We start from the raw sequence: 22,360 nt of genomic DNA, 5'->3' as shown, positions 1-22,360 counted from the left end.
AAGTTATACCGAGTTTTAGATTCAATTAGGTGAGCATCATAATCAGCCTGTACACTGGTTAGTTCATCTGCAGTAAGATTATTTTTTAATTGAGCGGTAAATGTACTGCATGTATCGCAAATGTCTCTTTCAGGCGGTTTAAACGACAACTTGAAGTCTTTATTAAAAATATCTGCGTACAACCACTTTTTTGCTCTGAGCTTTGGATTTACATGTCTTTCATTGCATTCATCAATGTACAGTTGTTATATCTTTTCTATTGTAAGTTCTGTGACCAGATAATCTCTCTTACTCCTTTCTCTGGAATCATGACTCTCGTATTTTGGGAATTATTTAATATGTTGATGTATACTATTTATGGTTTGGGTAGGAGTTTTATTGGTTGGCGTGTGTCTACCTCTTTGATCAGTTTTTAATAAATCTCCTGGCTCAATTTTTTTCATCATATTTACTACTACTAAATTAGATATACAAAGTGTGTTTAAAAACATAACCTTGCACACCTTCAATAGCTGATTGTTCACTGTAAAATGGTAGTGTAGTGTATTATTTTTAGATTTGGTAGAATTTGGATATTTTTTTCTTAATCGAAGAGTAGGTTGGATGTCGATACATGAGAAGATAAATTGCTTTTTAAGATCTGAAACGTTGGTCTCAGTCCAGTATGAGTTGAAAATTTTTTCGTATTCTGGCAATCTTTCAGAGCATTTCATGCGACACTTGCAAGGAAGCTTTAACATTTTTGCAGGCATGTCTTTGCCTCTTTTACTGAGATACCCTTTCCCACCAGCTATTTTTCGTTTGCGAAGATTACAGGCCCAATTTTGTTCATTTACTACACGTTTTTTACCTTTTTGTTTGCACTTAGTTATATTTTGTACCTTTCTTTTAACACTTTTCTCTTCTAAAATAACTTCATTATGTTCATAGAAATTGCCTGCATCACTGCTTAGGGATAAATCGTCCTAAAGAAGATTTTTTTTATTGCCCCACTAACCGTAGGAGTAATAATAGATTTCTCTTTTACCTTTGTTTTCGCTGGTTTACTTATACGTCTCATATCATTGTCGTCCGATTCTGAGCTTTCACCACTTGGAGGCTCATAGATTTTATTAATATCCGAATTTTCATCTCCAAACAAATTATCATTTTCGTTCACTTCGTTCTTATAACGAATATATTATATCAAACCAGCTAAAAGAAGGACTTGAATAGTGTTTTATTATAATTTATAAAAATATTTTAATTCAAAAATAATGTTAAAAAATAAAAAATTTAGACATGACTTTAAATTATTATGTTTAATTTCAAATCGAGAGCTGTCATTCGTTTCTCGTAAAGTGTAGCAAAAAACTGTATTGAGTTGTGGCATACTAGAATAAATAAAACACACTGGAAAAATTAAAAATTTAATTTAAAATTAATACAAAATGAATAACTTTTACAGTGAACAAGTGTGGAATTTAAATATATGTATTATAATTCGAAACTGCTGAAAGATAGTATTTTGTCATATCTCCATTATTAAAAAATTCTTCAAACATTTTGGACATTAACTCAACCGTCTCTCTGGTTATTAAATTTATTAGATACCGTTTTTTGTTGTTAATGATAAAAATAATATTTATCTAAACACATTTTTGAACGTTATTTTTTTTATTTAGATTTAGTGCAATTCCATTATCTGTGATGGCAACAATGAATTGTTTCACGAACCATTGTCTCCAGTCTGAACAAGAGATATGTAAGAGAGGCTCTCTTATATATCTCTGGTCTGAACACTGGTTTACATTGGGAAAAAAAAGTGTACCATTTTTATATGACGGCAAGTGTACAAGGGTACATAACACTATGTCCGGATGGTAAATGACGGTGTACACATATAGTAGAGGTAAACAACACCAAGTCCACATGGTGTTGTTTACCTCTGACTGGAAGTGGACTTGGTGTTTATTAAAAAGTCGGTAACTTGCCGTAAAATTGTCTCTGGACATAGTATGGTTTACCTATGTGTAGAGCGAGAAAAGTTGTATTCAAAAGTGCAATAATCTAAATTTCGATAAAAATGGACATAGTGTCCTTTACCTCCGGGGTACACATGTATATTTATATAAATTTAATAAAAATTTCTTTATTTTTTGAAAAGGGGTCTTTACAGGACCCCATTTTCATAATATGATCACGCTAGGCATATATGAGGTATAAAAATACTTTTTCTGATTAACATTTAGGTATTATTGATTACATTTTATAAAAAGTTCCGAAACAATCGATACAAAGCCCGACATTACACTTTCCACATTGTGTTCGAATGTTAAGGCATATCACAACAGATTTTCTTTTTAAGACCCAGGCGTTATGAATGGATGCATCCAAAAACCATGTAAATATTGGCCACCACCAATTTTTTACCACGAATAGAGGTATCCGATAACATGAAGTATTTTGGTCCATTTTATCTGTACCGCCCATATGCTTGTTGTAGTAAGTAAATAATGATAAATATTTTGAAGTGAAAACTTCTTTACCGACGTTATGTACTTTTTGGATGGGGAAAAAGCATTGAATTCGCGACCGTCACCGCGAGATATATTATGTATTATATATAAATAGTATCTGGTGCATGCAACGCATATATACTACATAGCACTTCTTTTGGATGGGAAAAAAGCATTGAATTCGCGACCGTCACAACTATCGCGAGATATATTATGTATACATATATGTGTATGTATACATAAATAGTATATATATAACGCAAGTATATGATGCAGGCAACACATATAATATAATACATAGCAATTCTTTTTGGATGGGGAAAAAGCATTGAATTCGCGACCGTCACCGCTACCGCGAGATATATTATGTATATGTATATACATAATATCCTCACCTTTTGTTTAAGGGAACATATTATCTGATGTCAACCAATGGTTCGACGCTATATTTCGTCAAAAAGATAAACCTCAACATCGCCACATATAATGCTCGGTCACTCTCTACCGAAGAAAGATTCGAAGAAATGGAGGAAGAACTCTCAAAAGTGAACTGGGATATTGTAGGTATCAGCGAAGTTAGAAAAAAGGGAGAGAGTCTTACCTCACTCCCATCAGGCCATTTATTTTATTACAAAGAAGAAGAGGAATCGACAGTCGGAGGCGTCGGCTTTTTTATTTACAAAAGAATTTCTAACAGAATTGTGTCAATAAACCAAATCTCAAAAAGAGTGGTCTACTTAAACATCAAAATAAACGCCAGATATATCCTAAAGTTCATTCAAGTGTACGCCCCTACTACAGGACATCCAGACGAAGAAGTCCAAATATTCTACGACCAAATATCTTGTGCAATCAAGGAAAACCCTGGCCACTTCTTAATAATGGGTGGTGATTTCAACGCCAAAATAAGCACTAAGGAAGACCCCTCTGAAATAATATTGGGAAATTTTGAAAGCGAAGGCAGAAATGATAGAGGAAAACAACTACTGACTTTCCTTTTGGAAAACAATCTTTATCAAATGAACAGCTTCTTTAAAAGGAAAAAACACAGAAGATGGACATGGGAAAGTCCTGATGGAAAAACAAGGAACGAAATCGACTATTTCTTAAGAAACAAAAAATAATTATTTAAAGACGTAAATGTGCTAAACCAGTTCAGTACAAGCAGTGATCATAGGTTAGTAAGAGCTAAAATAACGATATCAACCGAAAAAGAAAGACTCAAAATGATAAATAAGAAACAACCAAAGAAATGGACAAAACCAACTAACATTCAGGAGTTCGAAAAATATATTGGTAATTCATTGAAAGATACCACAACAGCAGACATCAATATATTGAACAAACAAATAGTCAACACAATACAACAGGCTCAAACTAAATATTGTCCGACAAGCAAAAAAGATGAAAAACTGAGTCAACCCACGAAAACCCTTATAGAACTAAGGCGACAAATGAAAGGAGATAACACTACAAGCAAAGAAGCGATAAATCAAATAAATGAGACGATCACAAAGGCAATAAGAAAAGACATAAGAAACTACAATGTAGAAAATACAAAACAGGCAATAGAGCAAAATAAGAACATGAAAGTTTTGAAGAGGAGCGTACAAAAGGGGAAAACAGAAATTAACAAACTGAGAAACAGCACTGGAGAAGAAACAACGAGCAGAGATGAAATATTAAGAATAGTCGAAGAGTTCTACACAGAGTTATATAGATCAAGAAAAAAAGATAACAATACGGAACCTCCAATTAAACTAAAAACTGGGGTATTAAACCAAGGATCAGATTTAATGCCCGATTTAACAAAATCAGAAATCAAAAAAGCCCTGAAGAAAATGAAAAATAATCGAACCCCGGGTGAAGATGGAATAGTATCAGAAGCACTAAAAATTGGAGGGGATGTATTACTTGAAAAAATTAAACAACTTTTCAATATCTGCCTTCACAGCGCCAATATTCCAACAGACTGGAACAACGCTACTATGATTCTATTACACAAAGCAGGAGATAAAGCAAATTTAGAGAATTACAGACCAATTAGCCTCCTCAGCCATATATATATATATATAAGTTGTTTACGCGAATACTAGTTAAGAGAATGGAAAGAAAATTAGAGACTTATCAACCAAGGGAACAGGCAGGATTCCGAAAAAGTTACGGAACAAATGACCATCTACAAAGTATAAAAACCCTAATAGAGAAAGCAGTGGAATACAATAAACCTCTAATATTTATCGATTTTCACAAAGCCTTTGACACAGTTGAGCTAAGCAAAATATTACAGGCGCTTAAAGAATGCAGGCTAGATTATAGATATACTAAATTATTATACAAAATATACCTGCAGGCAACAACCACTGTCAGATTACATACTAACAGTAATCGCATAAAAATAGAAAGGGGGGATAGACAAGGAGACCCAATATCACCTAAACTTTTTAATACGGTGCTAGAACATGCTTTTAAGAATTTGGATTGGATGACAAAGGGAATAAAAATAGATGGAGAATATCTAAACAACTTACGTTTTGCCGATGATATACTTATAATAGCTGAAGATCTAGGTATGGCAAGAGAGATGGTACAGGAACTCGTTGTGGCTACAGAAAGTGTAGGTTTAAATATATATATATATCTCGAAAACAAAAATCATGACCAATTTGGTACCCAACCAGAACATCAGTATTGGTGGAAAAGAAATAGAACTCGTAGATAGATATAAATACCTGGGACATGAAATTATGATTGGCAGGGATAACCAGACTCATGAACTGAAGAGAAGAATCGGCCTTGGGTGGGCAGCATTTGGAAAACTGAGAGAAACTTTTAAAAGTGAGCTGCCCACATGCCTAAAGAGAAAGGTATTTGATCAGTGCGTCCTCCCAGTCTTGACGTACGGAGCAGAAACACTTACCTTAACAAAAGCAGCAGCTACCAAACTGAGAGTCACGCAGAGAAGAATGGAGCGGTCCATGTTAGGAATAACTCTGCGAGACAGAATAACCAACGAAGACATCAGGAGAAGAACCGGAGTGACTGACATCATCGAGAAGATAGCCAGACTAAAATGGAGATGGGCAGGACACATAGCCAGAATGACAGATGGGCGATGGACAAACAGGTTATTGGAATGGAGGCCAAGGGAAGACAAGAGAAGCGTCGGTCGACCACCTACAAGATGGACTGACGATTTAAGAAGACTCAATAAAAACTGGATGAGAGCGGCGCAAGATAGATGGGGTTGGAAACATGAGGAAGAGGCCTATGTTCAGCAGTGGACTCTTGAGGCTGGATGATGATGATATTGACGATATAGTTTTAACTGACTTCATGCAGGGATTTGCTCATCCGGGTTTGCCTTTTTTTCTTCCTTAGAAAGGCAATGTACATATGGAAAAGTTTTTAATTTAGCAGTCTGTTTTCCTAGTTGCTCGCTTATATTTATATCCCTTTTCTCCTAAACACGGTGGTTATGTCGTTCTTTTCATTGTACTACGAGTATGTTTTTGTGCCTTTGTGAGAAGTGTTCTTTCGCTAAAGCCTTTATATATCTATTTTAGTCCACTTTACAATAACAAATGAATAAAATTGTTACTATGATGTTGTTTATTATTGTATTAAATTATTATTCATTGATTTCTAATTAAAACTAAACTAAAAAACTAGGTGAACGAAGTTGGTACAAACAGAGTAAGCAAGCATTCAATTTTACGACATTTAATGAAGCTAGTTTGAGATCATATAGGCCAAAAAAAAACACGTAATATTCCTTTTTGTGATACTTTCCGAAGATTAAATACAGTATTCTAGCGATGACCATTTTTGATTTTGAGACATAAGCGGTTAAGATTCGTACACACTCTCTAGGGTTTCTCGCTCTTTTACTTATTTAAAACACACTTCTTCTTTACCTTTTGATAAGGTTGAAGTAAAATTTGTTAAAATGAATGTTTTTCTTGACTGTCGGTTTCCACAAAAGCAATCTCATATTGAACTACATGAATTACTAGGTAAATAAACAGAAGTAAAGTAGTTATTAGACTTTCTTTTATTCGTTTTAGAACTGCTATGCTCAAAATGGCTGCTTTCTGAATTACTTAAAGTTTCGTCATTTGTTTGTAGGCTCTTATCAGAAAAATTAACCCATTAATATTTTTTTCGGCCTCCAGTTTCAATTCTAATTTGGTTAACTGCCTTTTATCTTTAGATTTTCTAACCATTTTTTAATTAAATTGTCTGTCAATAACATACGCAAATAATATTACCAAGATAAAAAACTTACGTTAACACTTCACGTTACACCGTGAATGTATTCGGCAGACTGATTACCAAAGCTACTCAAATATATTTTCCGTCAAGATATAAGAAATTTTGCCTGACGCTGGTGGGATCTCCCTACCGATTTAGTATTATAATAACAAACAACAGACCCTCCTGGAGCGGATTTACTAAAATAAACAAAAAAGTTCAAGTACATCTTTTTCTCATGGCGCCGTCTCCTTTCGAAGGTCGGCGATCTAAATGGCAATTGTAGTTTTGGAAACTGCTGCGCGAAAGATTTCTGCGGATGAGCGGTCGAACCATCTCCCCAGGTCTTTCAGCCACGAGTTCTGGCGTCTTCCTACTGATCTTTTGCCCTTCAAGTACATATAATATTTTAATAGGGTTGGAATAATAAATATAAAATTAAATATCATATTATATATTTAATACGTATTTATATCTATGTAGTTATAGGTATGTTATTATGTACAATGAAATAAGAGAAATGAACAAATTAAAGAAATTAAGGAAAATAATGTTAATAACAGTAAAAGATTAAAAGAGTGGTAGCAAAAATCAAAATTAAAAAAGATAACATAATAAAATTAGAAACAATAACATAAAAAAAGTGTAACATGTAGTTTAGATGGAAAAAATAATTACAAATTACAACTCTATGTCACTATCGCTGTCATCTTCAGTAGAACCGTCATCATCTGATGTTATAATTATTTTTTTAATATGTGAGGTTAATGTTCTGTAATGATCTTACGTTTTTATAACAAGTGGAACACAATTTTTTCACAGTGTTGGGTAAATCTTTTTTATTTCTTCTACAACATGTGATACCGATTGGCTACTAAATTTGGGACAGCAGTTGTTTCACCGTAAACTTCCCGTAAGTTGGCTCCAGATTAATTCAATAGGGTTGAAAACACAGTATTAAGGAGGTAATCGCAATATAATATGACCATCACGTTTAGCTAATTCGTCTATACCAAACTGTTTCTCAAATACTCTTGTGTGAAGAACTTCCAACATTTCTTTTTTTGTATATATTTCTTCAAAGTATTAATCAATTTTCATACAAAAAATTCGATATTTGTTGTTTCGTCGAGCCTACAATGGAGATTTTTCTATTTTGTTCGCTGTGATACGTCGCGTTATCCATTACAATGACACTTTTTGAAGGCAAATTTGGCAACACTTTCTTTTCAAAAGATTCCTTAAACAAGTTACTCATCATATTTTCATGGTAATCCAGCTTTGAACCAAAGTTTTGCCGATAGTAAAAAGCTTTCTCCTCCAACACAGCCATTTTTGGATCCAATGTTCAGAATAATTATTCGCTGACCTCTATTAATTGGATAATTGGGTGCACACTTAATAGAGTCGTCTGTTCAACATTTTTGAGCAGTATCGTGGGTATCGAACCATGTTTCATCCAGATAAAATATAGGTCTTCCTTCATCTCTAAATTTAGATATAGCATTAAAGTATTCGTTTCTCCAGTTAATAAGTCGAGGGGAATCCATTATTAATGATCGCTTATTTATTTTCTTATATCGAAAACTAATGTGATTCAAAAACCTTGATAAAGTTGAAGGCAAATACGTAATAGAACAGTCTTTAACAAGTGGATCGTAGATCATACTAAGTGTTGGAACTAGGTTCTTTGAGAAGAAATTATAAACTGCTCTTCTAATTACTTTAGCGTTTTTTTAATTTACTTCTTTATATGTAGAAAAGTCACTCCGGTTTTTAAGAGGTTGAATTCTATCTGTAAAAATTTTCCACACTGTTATATATGGCATCCTTGTGAATCGAGATGTTGCCTTGATTGAGAAATTTACCGTCGTCTGGATTTGGATTATCTTTTTTTACTGTTTGATAAATATTCCCAATAATTTTTTTGGCATCATCAGATAAATGTATTACACTTAGCACTAGCTTCACCAATTCGTGACATTTAACTTGAAGAGTCGTGACCTAACCACCGATCTAAATGCAAGAAAATAACTGCCTGAATATGCAAATGACAAACTTAAATATGTGTGCCCCCTTTCATAATGTTCCATAAATTATGTTTTCTAGATAAATAAATGATACCTAATTATACCTAAATACCTATTACCACGAGAATTATAATTTGTAAGGCTATAAAATAATAATAAGAGGTATTCTTTATCTTTAACTATTATACTTGCTAACGATTTTTTAATTTTCTTTTATTTAAAGATAGAAAGCTTCATTATCGAAAGTCCATTTTATTTAAAGTGGAAACGACATAAAACGACATAAAACAGATAATATTCTAACTCCATAAAATTCAAGTAATGAGCCCGTTGAACATGAAAATTGTTTGTGATTCCAAGCAACTTAATTTCAGATGAGTAAATCAGATAAGTAAGCAAAGATGACTAATTCGTGTATAGCAAAATTTTTTTTAATACGAAGTATTGTGTGGAAATTTTAATTTTAACAATTTTTTTGCACTGATAGGTAACGAGTCAGTTCTGTAAATAATATAAAGTCCGGGCCTAGTAAGCCGTTACCAACTAGCCAAAACTATTGCTACCCGTCGCAAAGACAATTGAGGGATTAGTAACATCAATAGGTGTTGTATATTATTATAATACTGCGGCTGACAGGGTCATCCCACCAGCCTCAGGCCAAATTTCTTATATCTTGAACCAAACTATAACTATGCTTCTAGAAGTCATGCAATGTTGCCAAATCTTGAAAAAATAATCAGCGTTTGTAAATGATACGAATGTTTAGTGTTCTATACAGAGTTCCACGTTAAGAAAATAACATTAGGCTTATGGAGATCAGTGTTGCCAAAACTCTCAGGCATGCGGTTTACTAGATTGTCCATATACTTTTCGAATTTCCATTTTCAATTAACATTTAACTGTAAAGTCAGAAGAACAACAGAAGAACCACAAAGCCTTATTATCATTATGTAGTCTCAGAGAACGACATAAAATCGCTGACATACCTACACCGTATTATTTTAAGTTGCAATTAGTAATTAGATATATGCATTCCAAGTGGTCCGTTTATTTGCTTTTAAATCTTTAATAGCCGGCAAAGTGGATGATTTAACTAAGCAATATTTTCTACTGATTTCTATGATTCATGGTATATGATATTCTTACCGAAAAACAAATAAACTGTCGTTACTATAATTAAAATAAGATAAAATAAAATTATCTTTTGTAGATACTATTTATTTAATTAAAATCATTTTCCCTACTTTTCATCTCTTGTTTCGAATGGGCACTTTTGGTAAATTACGTTAAAAAACATTAATTTAATTCATGTCTGTGAAAACGAAAATACAAATTATTTAAAACCCTAAATCGTGCTTGTCTTCGTTCATCGTGGCATCGCTGCGCTTCTATCGTCCATAAGAAATACATGGCCCTATCTCCGCAATGTTATTTTCTTAACGTGAAACGCTCTATAGGCTTAAATTTTATTGCTTTTAACTGCTTCATCTTCCTAAGAAAACTATTGAAAATTCAACTTGCTGCAGCAACTACTCTACACTTTAGATTTTAGTTTTATCTTCAAAAATAACTCATATCCTACAAGACCCATATTATCTTTCTTATAATAACTACGTACACATTGAAAAGGTTTATGTTTTAATTATAAGACTCTGATTACAAGATCGATTACGTAACAGCCTAAAATATTTTCCTTGTTAAAAACTAACCGTATGTCATAAGCACATTAGGACATAATATATTGCGCGTAAGTAGAACAGTTCATTTTGGCGAAGGCAACTGTAGCGTAAACATGCGGAAAATTCTAGGGGGATATATTAAAGACGAAATGCTAAGAGACACGAGTTGGCAATTAATTTGCGACAAAGCGAGTGGAAATGGGGTCCATGGGAATGGAAGAATTAAGTGAATACTTCAGTGGAAATTTATTGCTCTTTTTAAATCATATTAGATAACCCCAAATCCACTTATGACAATTCTTAATAGCCAAAATGTACCGGATATGCAAGATAATAAAGTTTCAAAACCTAATATGTTTCTTAATTGTTGAGAAAATAATAGGGTCTTAGTCCTTTTGTAACATAGGTGAGTATATATGGTACTCGAGTAAGTAAACTAAGATACCTGTTTGTGTTATTTACGTGATTCTGTGATGTTATGCTCGTAGTTAAAAATAGCAGACAGATGTACATAAAATAAAATTTTGTAACGGGTATGATAATTTTAAACTGGATCAGAAATTTTTAATCCTGTAAATATCGTTGTAAATAACTTAAAACGGCTTTAATGGGGGGATTGACACTTCACACACATTGTTTGTTTATTAATATTTTCTTAAAATCGGCTGAGATTTTTAAGACAGAAGATTTGGTAAAAATCATGCAATAACCACGTTTACGCAGTGGCGTGAATTCAGACCTTTAATGTCATTTTAAAACACAAAAAACTCATACTCTATTCATCGAGTTGAGGTATATTTTACTACTCCGTAAACTACTTACCATTGAATAAATTGATTTTACAAAAATATGTAAAGTTTATTTTACTTCTTAAGAAAGGACATAATCGGATCAGAATGTTCAAATTGCCCCAGTGGAAACTTGCCCACATATTTTGAAGTATTGTTCGGTATCACAAAAAATAAAAATTCACCAAATTTTAGCATACGATATTGACACATAATCTCAAAATTCCATAAAACATCAAAAATTGTTTTCTGGACATAGTTTGCATTATTTTTTATCAAAACAGATTTTATTTTTTTCAATTAAAGGTTTTTTGTGTTCTACAAAAATATTTGAATAAAAAAAATAGGAGTTTGCGGGAAATTCAAAGTGATTTGACTGTTTTAAACTTTTAAGCGCCTACAAAAAAATAAAAAATATCTTAAGCTCGAAAAAAATACATATGTATAACCATAAACACTATTTTCCAAATTTTTTTAGATTTTTTAAAGTGATAAAAGGCAGTTGAAAATTGAAAAAACCGGCTTTTTGTCGTTTATTCAGTTATATTTTTAGTTAGAGATGCGCTACCCTTTTGAAAATTAGTTGGGTAAATAGTATATACCAATACGTTTAATTTGGATTCTAGATAAACTATTTTGGACTCTTAAAATCAGAGTTATGTTGATTTAAAAGACGAAAATCTAATAAGAACCTTCGGTTTTCCTGCGTTTTTGCCGTTTTTTCTCTGTTTTAAGTTATACTTTTAGTTATAGAGTAGAGAAACGCTACTCTTTTGAAAATTAATTGGTTTATCAGTAGACATCAATACCTGTAATTTGGATAACGAGCAAATCCTTTTGAACTCTTAAAACAGAAGTTATGATAATTTCAAAGACGAACATCTTAACTTAAGACCTTAAGTTTAACCTTAGATTTGGCCCTGTGAACCACTTAAGCTAAGCAACGGGAATCAAAAATTTATAATTTAATAAATAAAAAGGTTTTGTATTTATTTGCTTTTTAATTGCATTTAAAGTTTGAAATACATATTATCGTATGGAGATTATCGTTTCCACACATGATGAATTTCAGAAATTAATTTGAGAAAACATATTTTCGATTTTTTGCTTTTAGTTTCGACACAGCAGTATTCAGTACTCAGAATAACTTAAAAATTGAGATATATTTTTTAGCGTTAATGAAGTATCTAATAGTTATTCAAACTGAATCTCCGAAATAAGAAACTTTACGAAATATGTATTGCAATAAAAATATCATAAATAAATAACGAAATTGAAAATTTTTCAAAAAATTTAAAAGTTTAAGAAAAGTAAACTAGTAGCGAGTATTGCATTCTCTGGCATTTATTACTGCTTGACGGCGATCTCTTATACTAAAAATTACCGTTCTTATTTATAATTGCGTTTATAACTAATCGCAAGAACAGTTGATCTAATGTGCTTGGTGCATTAGATAGTTGTCGTAGTGGACTCCCTAAGATGTCCAAAACATATTCTATTGGGTAAAGATCGGGACTTCTTACATGCCAAACTATGGCAGGAATCCCAACCTCCTAACTATAGTGCTGCACAATACTTGCAATGTGCGGCCTAGCATTATCTTGCATAACCATCAAATTGTCCCTAATACATGGTGCAAATGGCATGTCATGCTCTTATAAGATGTCTGTAATAAATCTGTGTGATGTAAGCCGCTCGTGATCTATTTTAACTAACTCCAAGCGAGCCTCCAAATTAATCCCATCCCACACCAATACCGAGCCGCCACCATACTGTATTGGCCCTACAGTGTTATATTGTGCGTATCGTTCCCCAGGCCTTCAGTACACTTTGTTCTGCCTGTTATTAGAAAAAGGACAGTACCTGGATTGATGGGTAGACAATATTTTTCTTCACTCGTCATTATTCCAAACAATATGTTCACGAGCAAAATGCATCTTGTTCTTGTTAAAAAGCAAAATGCAATATGTTCTTTGCCATAGAAGGCAAAGAATAACATGTTCTTTGCCTTCTATAATCTCTGGTCAATAATGGGACAGTGGGTGCCCTCCAAGGGCGCATGTCAATTGCCGCAAGTCTTCTCTTTATCGTATTTTGGTTGATTCTTAAGTGAAGTTAAATGTGTCGATAGCAATTGAAGTAAACTGTATACCCAAGCTTAATCAAGCCATTCAGAGCGATGCTGAGAATATTTATATTCCACTATGCGTCAACAATTTACCCATATAAATTACCAGCATTCTTGTACTCATTGCGTCGAGTAAGGACGATAAATATACGAAGGCGGTTGCGTTTCGATTTAATTTGAGTCTCTTACCACTCCCTGACACGTGTTTCTGGGTCTACCCGTCAGCAGAGAGAGTTTGTAAGAAGACTCAAACCAAATCAAAACGCACCGACTACTATGGCAATTAGGGGAAAAATAATTACCAGAGTATGCTACTAGAGACCTCTAGTGAGGAAAGATAAAGTTAAATGTGTCGATAGCAATATTAAAGTATACTGTATACCCAAGCTTAATCAAGCCATTCAGAGCGATGCTGAGAATATTTATATTCCACTATGCATCAACAATTTACCCATATAAATTACCATCATTCATCAAATTAAATCGAAACGCAACCGCCTTCGTATATTTATCGTCCTTACTCGACGCAATGAGTACAAGAATGATGGTAATTTATATGGGTAAATTGTTGATGCATAGTGGAATATAAATATTCTCAGCATCGCTCTGAATGGCTTGATTAAGCTTGGGTATACAGTTTACTTTAATTGCTATCGACACATTTAACTTCAACTTTCCTCACTAGAGGTCTCTAGTAGCATACTCTGGTAATTATTTTTCCTATAATTGCCATAGTAGTCGGTGCGTTTTGATTTGGTTTGAGTTTTCTTACAAACTCTCTCTGATGACGGGTAGACCCAGGAACACGTGTCAGGGAGTGGTAAGAGACTCAAATTAAATCGAAACGCAACCGCCTTCGTATATGATTCTTAAGTTATAACGATCCAAAAATTTATTTTGTAGAGAAGTGCTGGTAACAAACCTTTGTCTCAGTATACGAAGTGCCAAAAACTGGTCTTGATTAGGAACACGATACACTATTAGGAGTTGTAATCCTTCTACGGCATTGACCGGGTCTTTTTCAGTCACTTTCAGTAACAGTATAACGTGTTAATACTCTTAAAATGGTTAACTGAGTGACATTAAACCGTTCAGCGCGTTAAACTTGATGCAAAAAGTAACGATTTTAATACAGTCACTTTTTGACAAATTTAGATTTTCTTGCCTCTGGTGGTTCATTGTAAAAAAAACATTTAATATTAAAACACGTCTTTGAATATTCAGCATAACGTATTCCAACCCAACTAAATTTGAATTTAAATGAAGCACAACTAGCATGTTTTTAATTTGCTTACAAAAATGATAAAAACATCAGCTTTTCTTACTGATCTCTTGATAATATACAAATTGACAATATGCCAGAGGTAACAATAATATATTATTAAAAAATTTAAATATTAAAATTATTTGGTTTGCCAGGATTTTTAAAATTATACAATAATTTTTGGCGCGCAGTGTAGGCATTAATAAGATTTGATATATTTGTTACTTTTAGTTTTTCTACTTTTCCATGTCAGTGTGTTATCGATAGCCATGTTTTACTATAATTCTATTATACAAACGACTTTTTGATTTTATCAAAAATAATACTTTCGTTACATTGAATATTTATTGCAAATAAGTGAATACTTTCTTATATACACATGAACATGTTTTAGAAAAATATTTATTTGTAACCAGAAGATAATCAAATATAAATATAATATAAAGAAAAAATAAAAAGTATTTCTTTTTATTTTTTCTATATTTTTTATCTTTTACGCTTTCTAAAAATGAATTGATGTTTTAAAACAAATGCAAACAGTAGCACAATAAATTATTAGTACTTATGACCAACGATCGGAACATATACTTTTGAAGGAGTAAGAGAGTTTATATACCTAGGCTCACAAATTAATCAGAATAATGCAGTAAGTGCAGAAATTAACAGACGGATTTATCTGGCAAATAGAGCATATTATGGATTAAAATAAATTTTAACAACAAGCCTAGTTACAAAAAGAACAAAACTAGTGATATACAGAACTCTTATCAAGCCCGTCCTCACCTACGCGACGGAAACATGGACGATGACAAAGAGCGATGAAGAACGTTTAATGACAGACCTGATATTATTAGGTCCATCAAAATAAACCAGCTGCGGTGGTTAGGTCACATAGAGAGAATGAATGATATGGAGCCACCAAAACATATTTATAACCAAAGAATATATGAAGTGAGAAGGAGAGGCAGACCCAGAGTACGATTTAAGGATCAGGTGGAAGAAGACTTGAGAATGTTAGGAGTACGAAACTGGAAAGCCAAGGCGAAGAATAGGAGAGACTTAGCCTTGAGCAGGCCAAGACCCACCATGGGTTGCAAAATCAATGATGATGTTGACTTATATGACCACGCTATCAAGAAGAAGCAAAAAAACACTTTATGTATTTATTGTTACCAGCAATTTAAAATCAGAATTTACATATCTTATCCTTCACACTACTATACAGATCAGAGTCTGTCCGAAGACTGGTTTTAAAACTAAAATTAAAAACTAAATCTATAGTTTTTAGAACAAATTTTAAGAGAAAAACAAACATGACAGCATTGCTAAAGGGACACTATATCATATCTTTGTTGGTATTGGTCTAATTTTGATACATGCATATATTTTACACTTATTTTGACCTTATGTCCAAATGATCAAAGTATCTAGGTACACGAGTTTTACACAGATACAAACATAACAAACGGTTTTTTCGATTTTTTACTGCCGTGTACTACTTTAAAAATTCTAAAAAATTCTTGAACATACTTCTGGTGATCTAACATTATATATATATTTTTTTAAGCGATCTATATATTTTTTTATTTTTTAATACCTTGCGTCTGTCCGCGTCACTCCTCTTTTCTCCAATATCTTCCCCTTTACTTCGTTCCATGTTTATCTTGGTCTTCCTTTTTTTTGTTTTCAATATTTTTGCTTAAAACACTCTTCTCACTGATATGCTATCCTAAGTTAGTGTCCATGATTCGCTGCCAAAAGTCAGGATAAGTCTATATGTTGCTTTGAAAACTTTCGTATTTGTGATATTTCTTTTCTGCGCGTAACTTCGGTTGTTATTTCAAGAAAGGTCTCAGAGTCAGCTTTAGCTCGGTAGATCTTCACAGCGATGGGTAAATATTAAAAATAAGCTTCTCAGCAGAAATTAAGGAAAAACATACGAGTATAATAGTTGACCGATACCAATGAAGAAAGTTCATTAATTAAACTTTTCGAGCTGCTGAAGCTCAATGATGAACCACAATACACTTGTCAAGATGCGTTGTAAATTTCACTTCTGTTTTTAAAATATTTTAACGTCAGTAGTCAGGTTCATGTGTCCTAAAGTTTTATTTCTATATTTGGAGCTTTATTTGTATGGTTAATTTCAAGATACAAGTATATATTTGTCTTATGCATTTATATATTGTGTGTGCAGCTTTCTTTTGTTATCAATCAAATGCTATCATTATTTTTTAATACAGCTATTCGTAAGTTTAAAATTGATTTCATATAATAAAATTAACTATCTTTCAATGCAGCCGTCCCAGGACAACTTTAATATCGAAAAACGAAAAAAAATTGTATTTTGAGATTATGTATATTAATGTTTGTATTTTGAGACTAATTTCCGAAGTGAAAATTGAAACGTCAATAAACTTCTCAATAATATTCTCATTAAAATAATTGTATTTTAAAAAATATTTTTAAGGTGGAAATTAAAACCTCATATCGATGGTGTAGCGCACAAATGTTGTAAGTGCAATCTTTAGGAAAAATGAGTTAAGTATCACGTAAGTATATTTAAAGCTATAGAATTATTGTGCACAAAGGTGGTAGATTGAATCCATAAATTTAATACCTCTAACGCCATCTGCCATTCAGTATAAGTACTTCACATTTAAAATCTGTATGCGCACTTGTTGTAAAATCACGTACCACATTTGTGCATGCATTTCTTTGACGGTTTATCCAACAAATGGTGTACCTACCACTTTACACGTGTTAATTTTGAGCTTATACAATATTGTTTACTGAGTGACAAAAGTATTTTGTGCATGCTCCTGATTTTCTGTAATAAAATGACTTCCAGGGTGGCAAAAATGGTAGAATTGGCATTAATGCAAAGGAAAACTGGTACGTTATTTATAAGACATGTTTAATTTTAAAAGTAAAACTTTTGTTTTCTAGATTCTAGTATAATTGATCACCAAAAGGAAAGTTCCACAAGTACGTCTGAGGTTATTCTATCTACAGAAAGTATATCAAGTAAGTAATATTATATCAAGTAATTGTAGAGAAAACCTCATAAATAATATGAAATAAATAAAGAAAATGGTTAATATAGATAACTAATAGTCCCTATTTTATACATTTGTAATTTTTGTTTGTAGATGTGAGCAGATTACAAAGTGAGCTTCCTAGCACATGCAAAAATATTTTCGGTTGCATCAAACAAGGACAGTGAAAGTGAAAGAGACCCTTTTGAAAATTCTAGTGAGTCATACGTACCTTCAGATTCAGAATTAAGCTCAGATGAGGACCAGATAATGGAAGAACCCCTTGAACAACACCGGGAAGAGCTCGCACAACAAAACAATAAAACAAAGAAGAGAAAACAAGGTAATAAGTTTTTATGGAAAAGGTCCGTTGTGAAAAGAAATAGGCTTAGTGGAAAGAAATATATAAACAGGAGTGGAAAACAGTTGAAGAAAAGAAGCCTTTGCCCGTTAACTGCACCAAATGTAGGTATAAATGTGAAAAAAATATTACTGAAGAACTAAGAATAATTATTTGTCGCGAATACTGGGAAATGGGCGACTATGATAAGCAAAAATTACACCGGAGTTTATTAGTGACCGATGTTCCAATAAAAAGAAGAAAACAACAAGTAGAACAGTCAAGACGTAAAACTTTAAGGATTTTTTAATTAAAAAAGTCGAAGGCTTGAGAATTCGAGTGTGTTTAAATTTTTTTTGTAAAACATTTAGTATTTCCCATCGGGTAATTGAAACATGTATGAAAAATGTGGGTAATACACCTACACTGGATTTGATAAAACAAAAGGTAAAAGACCTCATAATGTTACAAAGGAACAAGATGTATTGCTTGTCAAGGAACACATTGATAGTTTTCCACGTGTGGAATCACACTATTGTCGGCGGGATTCAACGAAACAGTATTTGTCTTCAGATTTAAATTTATCCCAAATGTACAGATTATACATTGGCTTCTGTGAAAATCGAAACGTGACCATGGTTTCTAAATTTGTTTATCAGAAGATATTCCACAAATATGACCCAGCATTGGATTTTTTCATTCCGAAAAAGGACCAGTGTTTTAAGTGTAATGCTTATAATACTGCTAAAGACAAGGAGCCATTAAAAGAGGAATTTGACAGTCACAAAAAGAGAGAAAATGATGCAATGCAGATGAAATCTGAAGATAAGGAAAGAGCCGCTAGAGAAAAAGGACAAACTTTTAGAGCCGCAACATTTGACTTACAAGCAATTTTGTCAGTGCCATTTGCGGGAGACAATCAAATATTTTATAAGTTAAAGATAAATGTATATAATTTTACAATTTTTGATGCGTCAGATGCAACAGGTCATTGTTATGTATGGGACGAAACCCATGGGAAAAAAGGCAGTGCAGAAATAGGAACGTGTCTCCTTAAATACTTGTATAGCTTATCGGAAACTGTGACGCCTGTTTTTACATTCAGTGATACATGTGGAGGCCAGAACAGGAATAAGTATGTGTCAACCGCATTGCTCTATGCAGTAAATACAATTAAATATTTGGAAGTTTTCGATTTAAAATTTATGGAGACAGGGCACTCTTACTTGGAAGCTGATTCGATGCACCCCACAATCGAAAGAGCAAGAAAGCATAAAAAAATCTATTCTACAAGAGAGTGGTCTGTGCTAATTTCAGCTGCAAGAGTAAAACCTAAACCATACTGTGTACATAATTTAAATTTCAACGATTTTTATGATCTACAGAAACTTGGTGACCTTATGACTCCTAACAATACTTTAAATACAGATAAAGAAAAGGTTCAGTGGCAGAAAATTAAATGGATTCGTTTTGAGAAAAAAGATCCTTTTGTAATTAAATATAAATACAATTTGTATGATGATACTTTTTTAACCATAGATGTTTCTGATACAAGGAAACTAAGAGGAAGGCCACAAACTTGGGAGTCATTAGCACTAACCCAAAAATATTTTCACAGATTGCCGGTATCCCAAAAAAGAAGGATCTCTTATCTCTTTTAAATTGTGGTGTTATTCCACAAGATTACGCTCATTTTATCAATGACATTCCTGTTACTAATGAACCATTATTACCGGACAACAACGAATAGTTTTTTTAATATACAAATTTTGTTTTAATTCTTTTTTTAACACATTTTGTTATTTCATTTAAAGAAAAATGTTAAGATTGTTTGTTGTCATTTGAATCAAAACCTGTGTTTTATCATCTGTTTACCGTAACATAATTTGAACCAGTTTGCCAAGTAATGGTTATGCACAAAGGTGGTAAGTAACAAAGTATTTAACAAAAATATTACAAGTAATTTTTTTTTAATGTTATTAATTAAACTTATATTTGATTGCCTTTTGACGTTATTGAAGATAATTTGTGATTTTCTTAGGAATTCGTGATTTAATAGAAAGGTTTAAACTTCAAACCGCTTTTTCTCAAAACAGTAACTTTAGCACTTACAACATTTGTGTGCTACACCATCGATATATAAGGTATAAAATATGGTAAATAAAAAATATACAACACTTTATGTGTTGTTAAGATATTTAGTTTCAAACTTCAAACATATAGCCATGTACTGTTTTGTACTTAACTAAAGGTATTCTGGCTGTTCATTAGGATTTTTAAATTCTAAAGATTGGTTAGAATAGTTATTTGTTTTGTATTCCATGTAACTGGCGTTACTAATCCTAGGTCGGCTTTGAAGTTTAGTCAATAATTGTATTTGTATTCAGACCAAATACAAATAAATTATATCCTTGAAAAAGTCTGAAAATACATATATGTCACTAAATGATATATAAATTTATGAGCCAAAATGTTTCCCTGTGAACTAATATAGGTCACAGTTAACTTCTCTGCTTAAAGTAGGGAAGTTTAGAAGTAGTTTATAAGTAGGTTATAAAGTCCAATGGAAACCGTAATCGATTTTTAATGTCAAAATAATTTTTCTATCATCAACAACACTGTAATTTCATCAGTATTCTTTTATTTTCTTTATTGCTTAAAGAAAAATGGATGAAACAATAAATATAAAAACTAATTATAAAGTTAAATATTAAATTTAAAATAGCGACATATCAATTTTTTTAAGGGATATTAATAAATATAACATAGCTTTTTCTTAAATTTTAGTAAACACCCTTAAATCGTGGTATACCCGAGGATATTATATTTATTTACGAACAAGGAAACTATATTTACGAACAAAGCCGCGTCAGTCCCATGGGAGTCTTATGATTAGATAATAATAGCCATCACCGCAAGTAATATACTTTATTTAGACTAATTTATTATTGCTTTTTATTTAAATTAAAGTAATGTGTCTCGGCTGCAAAAGTCACTATGAAAAAAATAGTATAAACAATATTGGATATACGATAAATATATAAAATACAATACAATACAATACAATTCTACAATACTAGTATAGCAGAAATATATTTCTACCTAGAGGAATTACAAAGGTATTCATTCATGTTCATCTTTATTGTCTGTGATTTTAGTTTAACAATAGGTCTATTATTCTCGACAAATTTACTATCGTAAATTCATTAATATATTTAGGTTTTTAATCACGGCACAATAAACATTTTCATAATCACTTTTACCATTTTTCAATTAAGAATACATAGATTTTATCTATAATTTCATTCTTAGTAATTCTTCCAAATAGGTACAATCCAATATCTGTAGGTCATTAAGGGATTCTTACTTTAATAAATATCAAACAGATGAAACTTTAGTATAGTAGAAACCCTCAATTTAGAAGAGTGATATCATAGTTTAAACGCCGAATATCCTCAAATTTAAATGTACACAGCGGCCCTCGAAAACTGCCTGTTTTCTCGATTGCAATTTGCGTTTCCTCATAAGAAATTACAGAATATATAAAGTAGTATATTTATTTGTGCTTCTTCTCTCAAGTAGACTTGACCAGAAGTTGTCTTACAGTGTAGCCAATTCTTGTTCACAAGTAGTAATTATGGTCATACAAAACCTGTATTCTTCCACGCAGCGATTATTACTGTCATAAAAATACAAAAAAACCTGATTTTTTCAATAGTAAAAATTAAGCACAAAATTGTAATGAAATAAATTTTATTTATATGTTCCGTTTTGTTACATATTTAAATTTATAAAATAAAAATCAATATTTTAAAACAATATTTTTCAATCGTTTGGCAACTTTGGAATTAGCGAAGGAACTCCGTTTCAATTCAGATCCACAGAAACCCGTAAAACTAGTTTTTGTCGAGCGAGTGCCCATCAACAATAGTTCATTACATTGACGTTTCTGAGGGTAGGGTATTTTATGCGATAAGTTTGTGTTATTGATAAAACGTGTTATTGATAATACGAGTGTTATAGTTTGTCGTTTTATAGTAAATTTTTAGTTATATTCTGTGATTATTTGGTTTGAGTTTTATTGGAGTTGGACGAAAAACCGAGTTGTTCCAAGAAGACTGCAAAATTCTGATGTTGATTCCAAAAATGAAATGCCGCAAAAGAGACGGAAAATGTTAACGTCCGAAAAGAAGGTAATAATACGAAACGTTTATGAAGGAATTGTCGGCAGAAAAATGGAATTAAATGTTAGCCAAGCGGTCGACATTTGTAGCAGTTTAACAAAAGTATCCGTTAGCTGTATTTATCGTGTACTTAAAAATACATCGGAAAATAAAAAGC

General features: G+C 32.1%; 2 protein-coding genes across 2 annotated transcripts in view; one reads left to right on the top strand and one right to left on the bottom strand.

Annotated features, from left to right (window-relative positions):
• LOC140443612 (annetocin receptor-like) overlaps positions 1 to 22,360 on the bottom strand; it is a 720,544-nt gene that overhangs the window by 655,306 nt on the left and 42,878 nt on the right. The window lies entirely within an intron of this gene.
• Positions 1 to 22,360, top strand: part of LOC140443162 (probable chitinase 10) — a 57,269-nt gene that overhangs the window by 31,173 nt on the left and 3,736 nt on the right. The window contains 3 exon segments of the mRNA XM_072534258.1: positions 17,591 to 17,668; positions 17,804 to 18,022; positions 18,593 to 18,914. Coding sequence (XP_072390359.1) covers positions 17,591 to 17,668; positions 17,804 to 18,022; positions 18,593 to 18,914 — 619 coding nt within the window.

Source organism: Diabrotica undecimpunctata, chromosome 6 (genome assembly GCF_040954645.1).
Source record: "Diabrotica undecimpunctata isolate CICGRU chromosome 6, icDiaUnde3, whole genome shotgun sequence".
Taxonomy (NCBI): Eukaryota; Metazoa; Arthropoda; class Insecta; order Coleoptera; family Chrysomelidae; genus Diabrotica; species Diabrotica undecimpunctata.
This window is presented reverse-complemented; position numbering and strand designations above follow the sequence as displayed.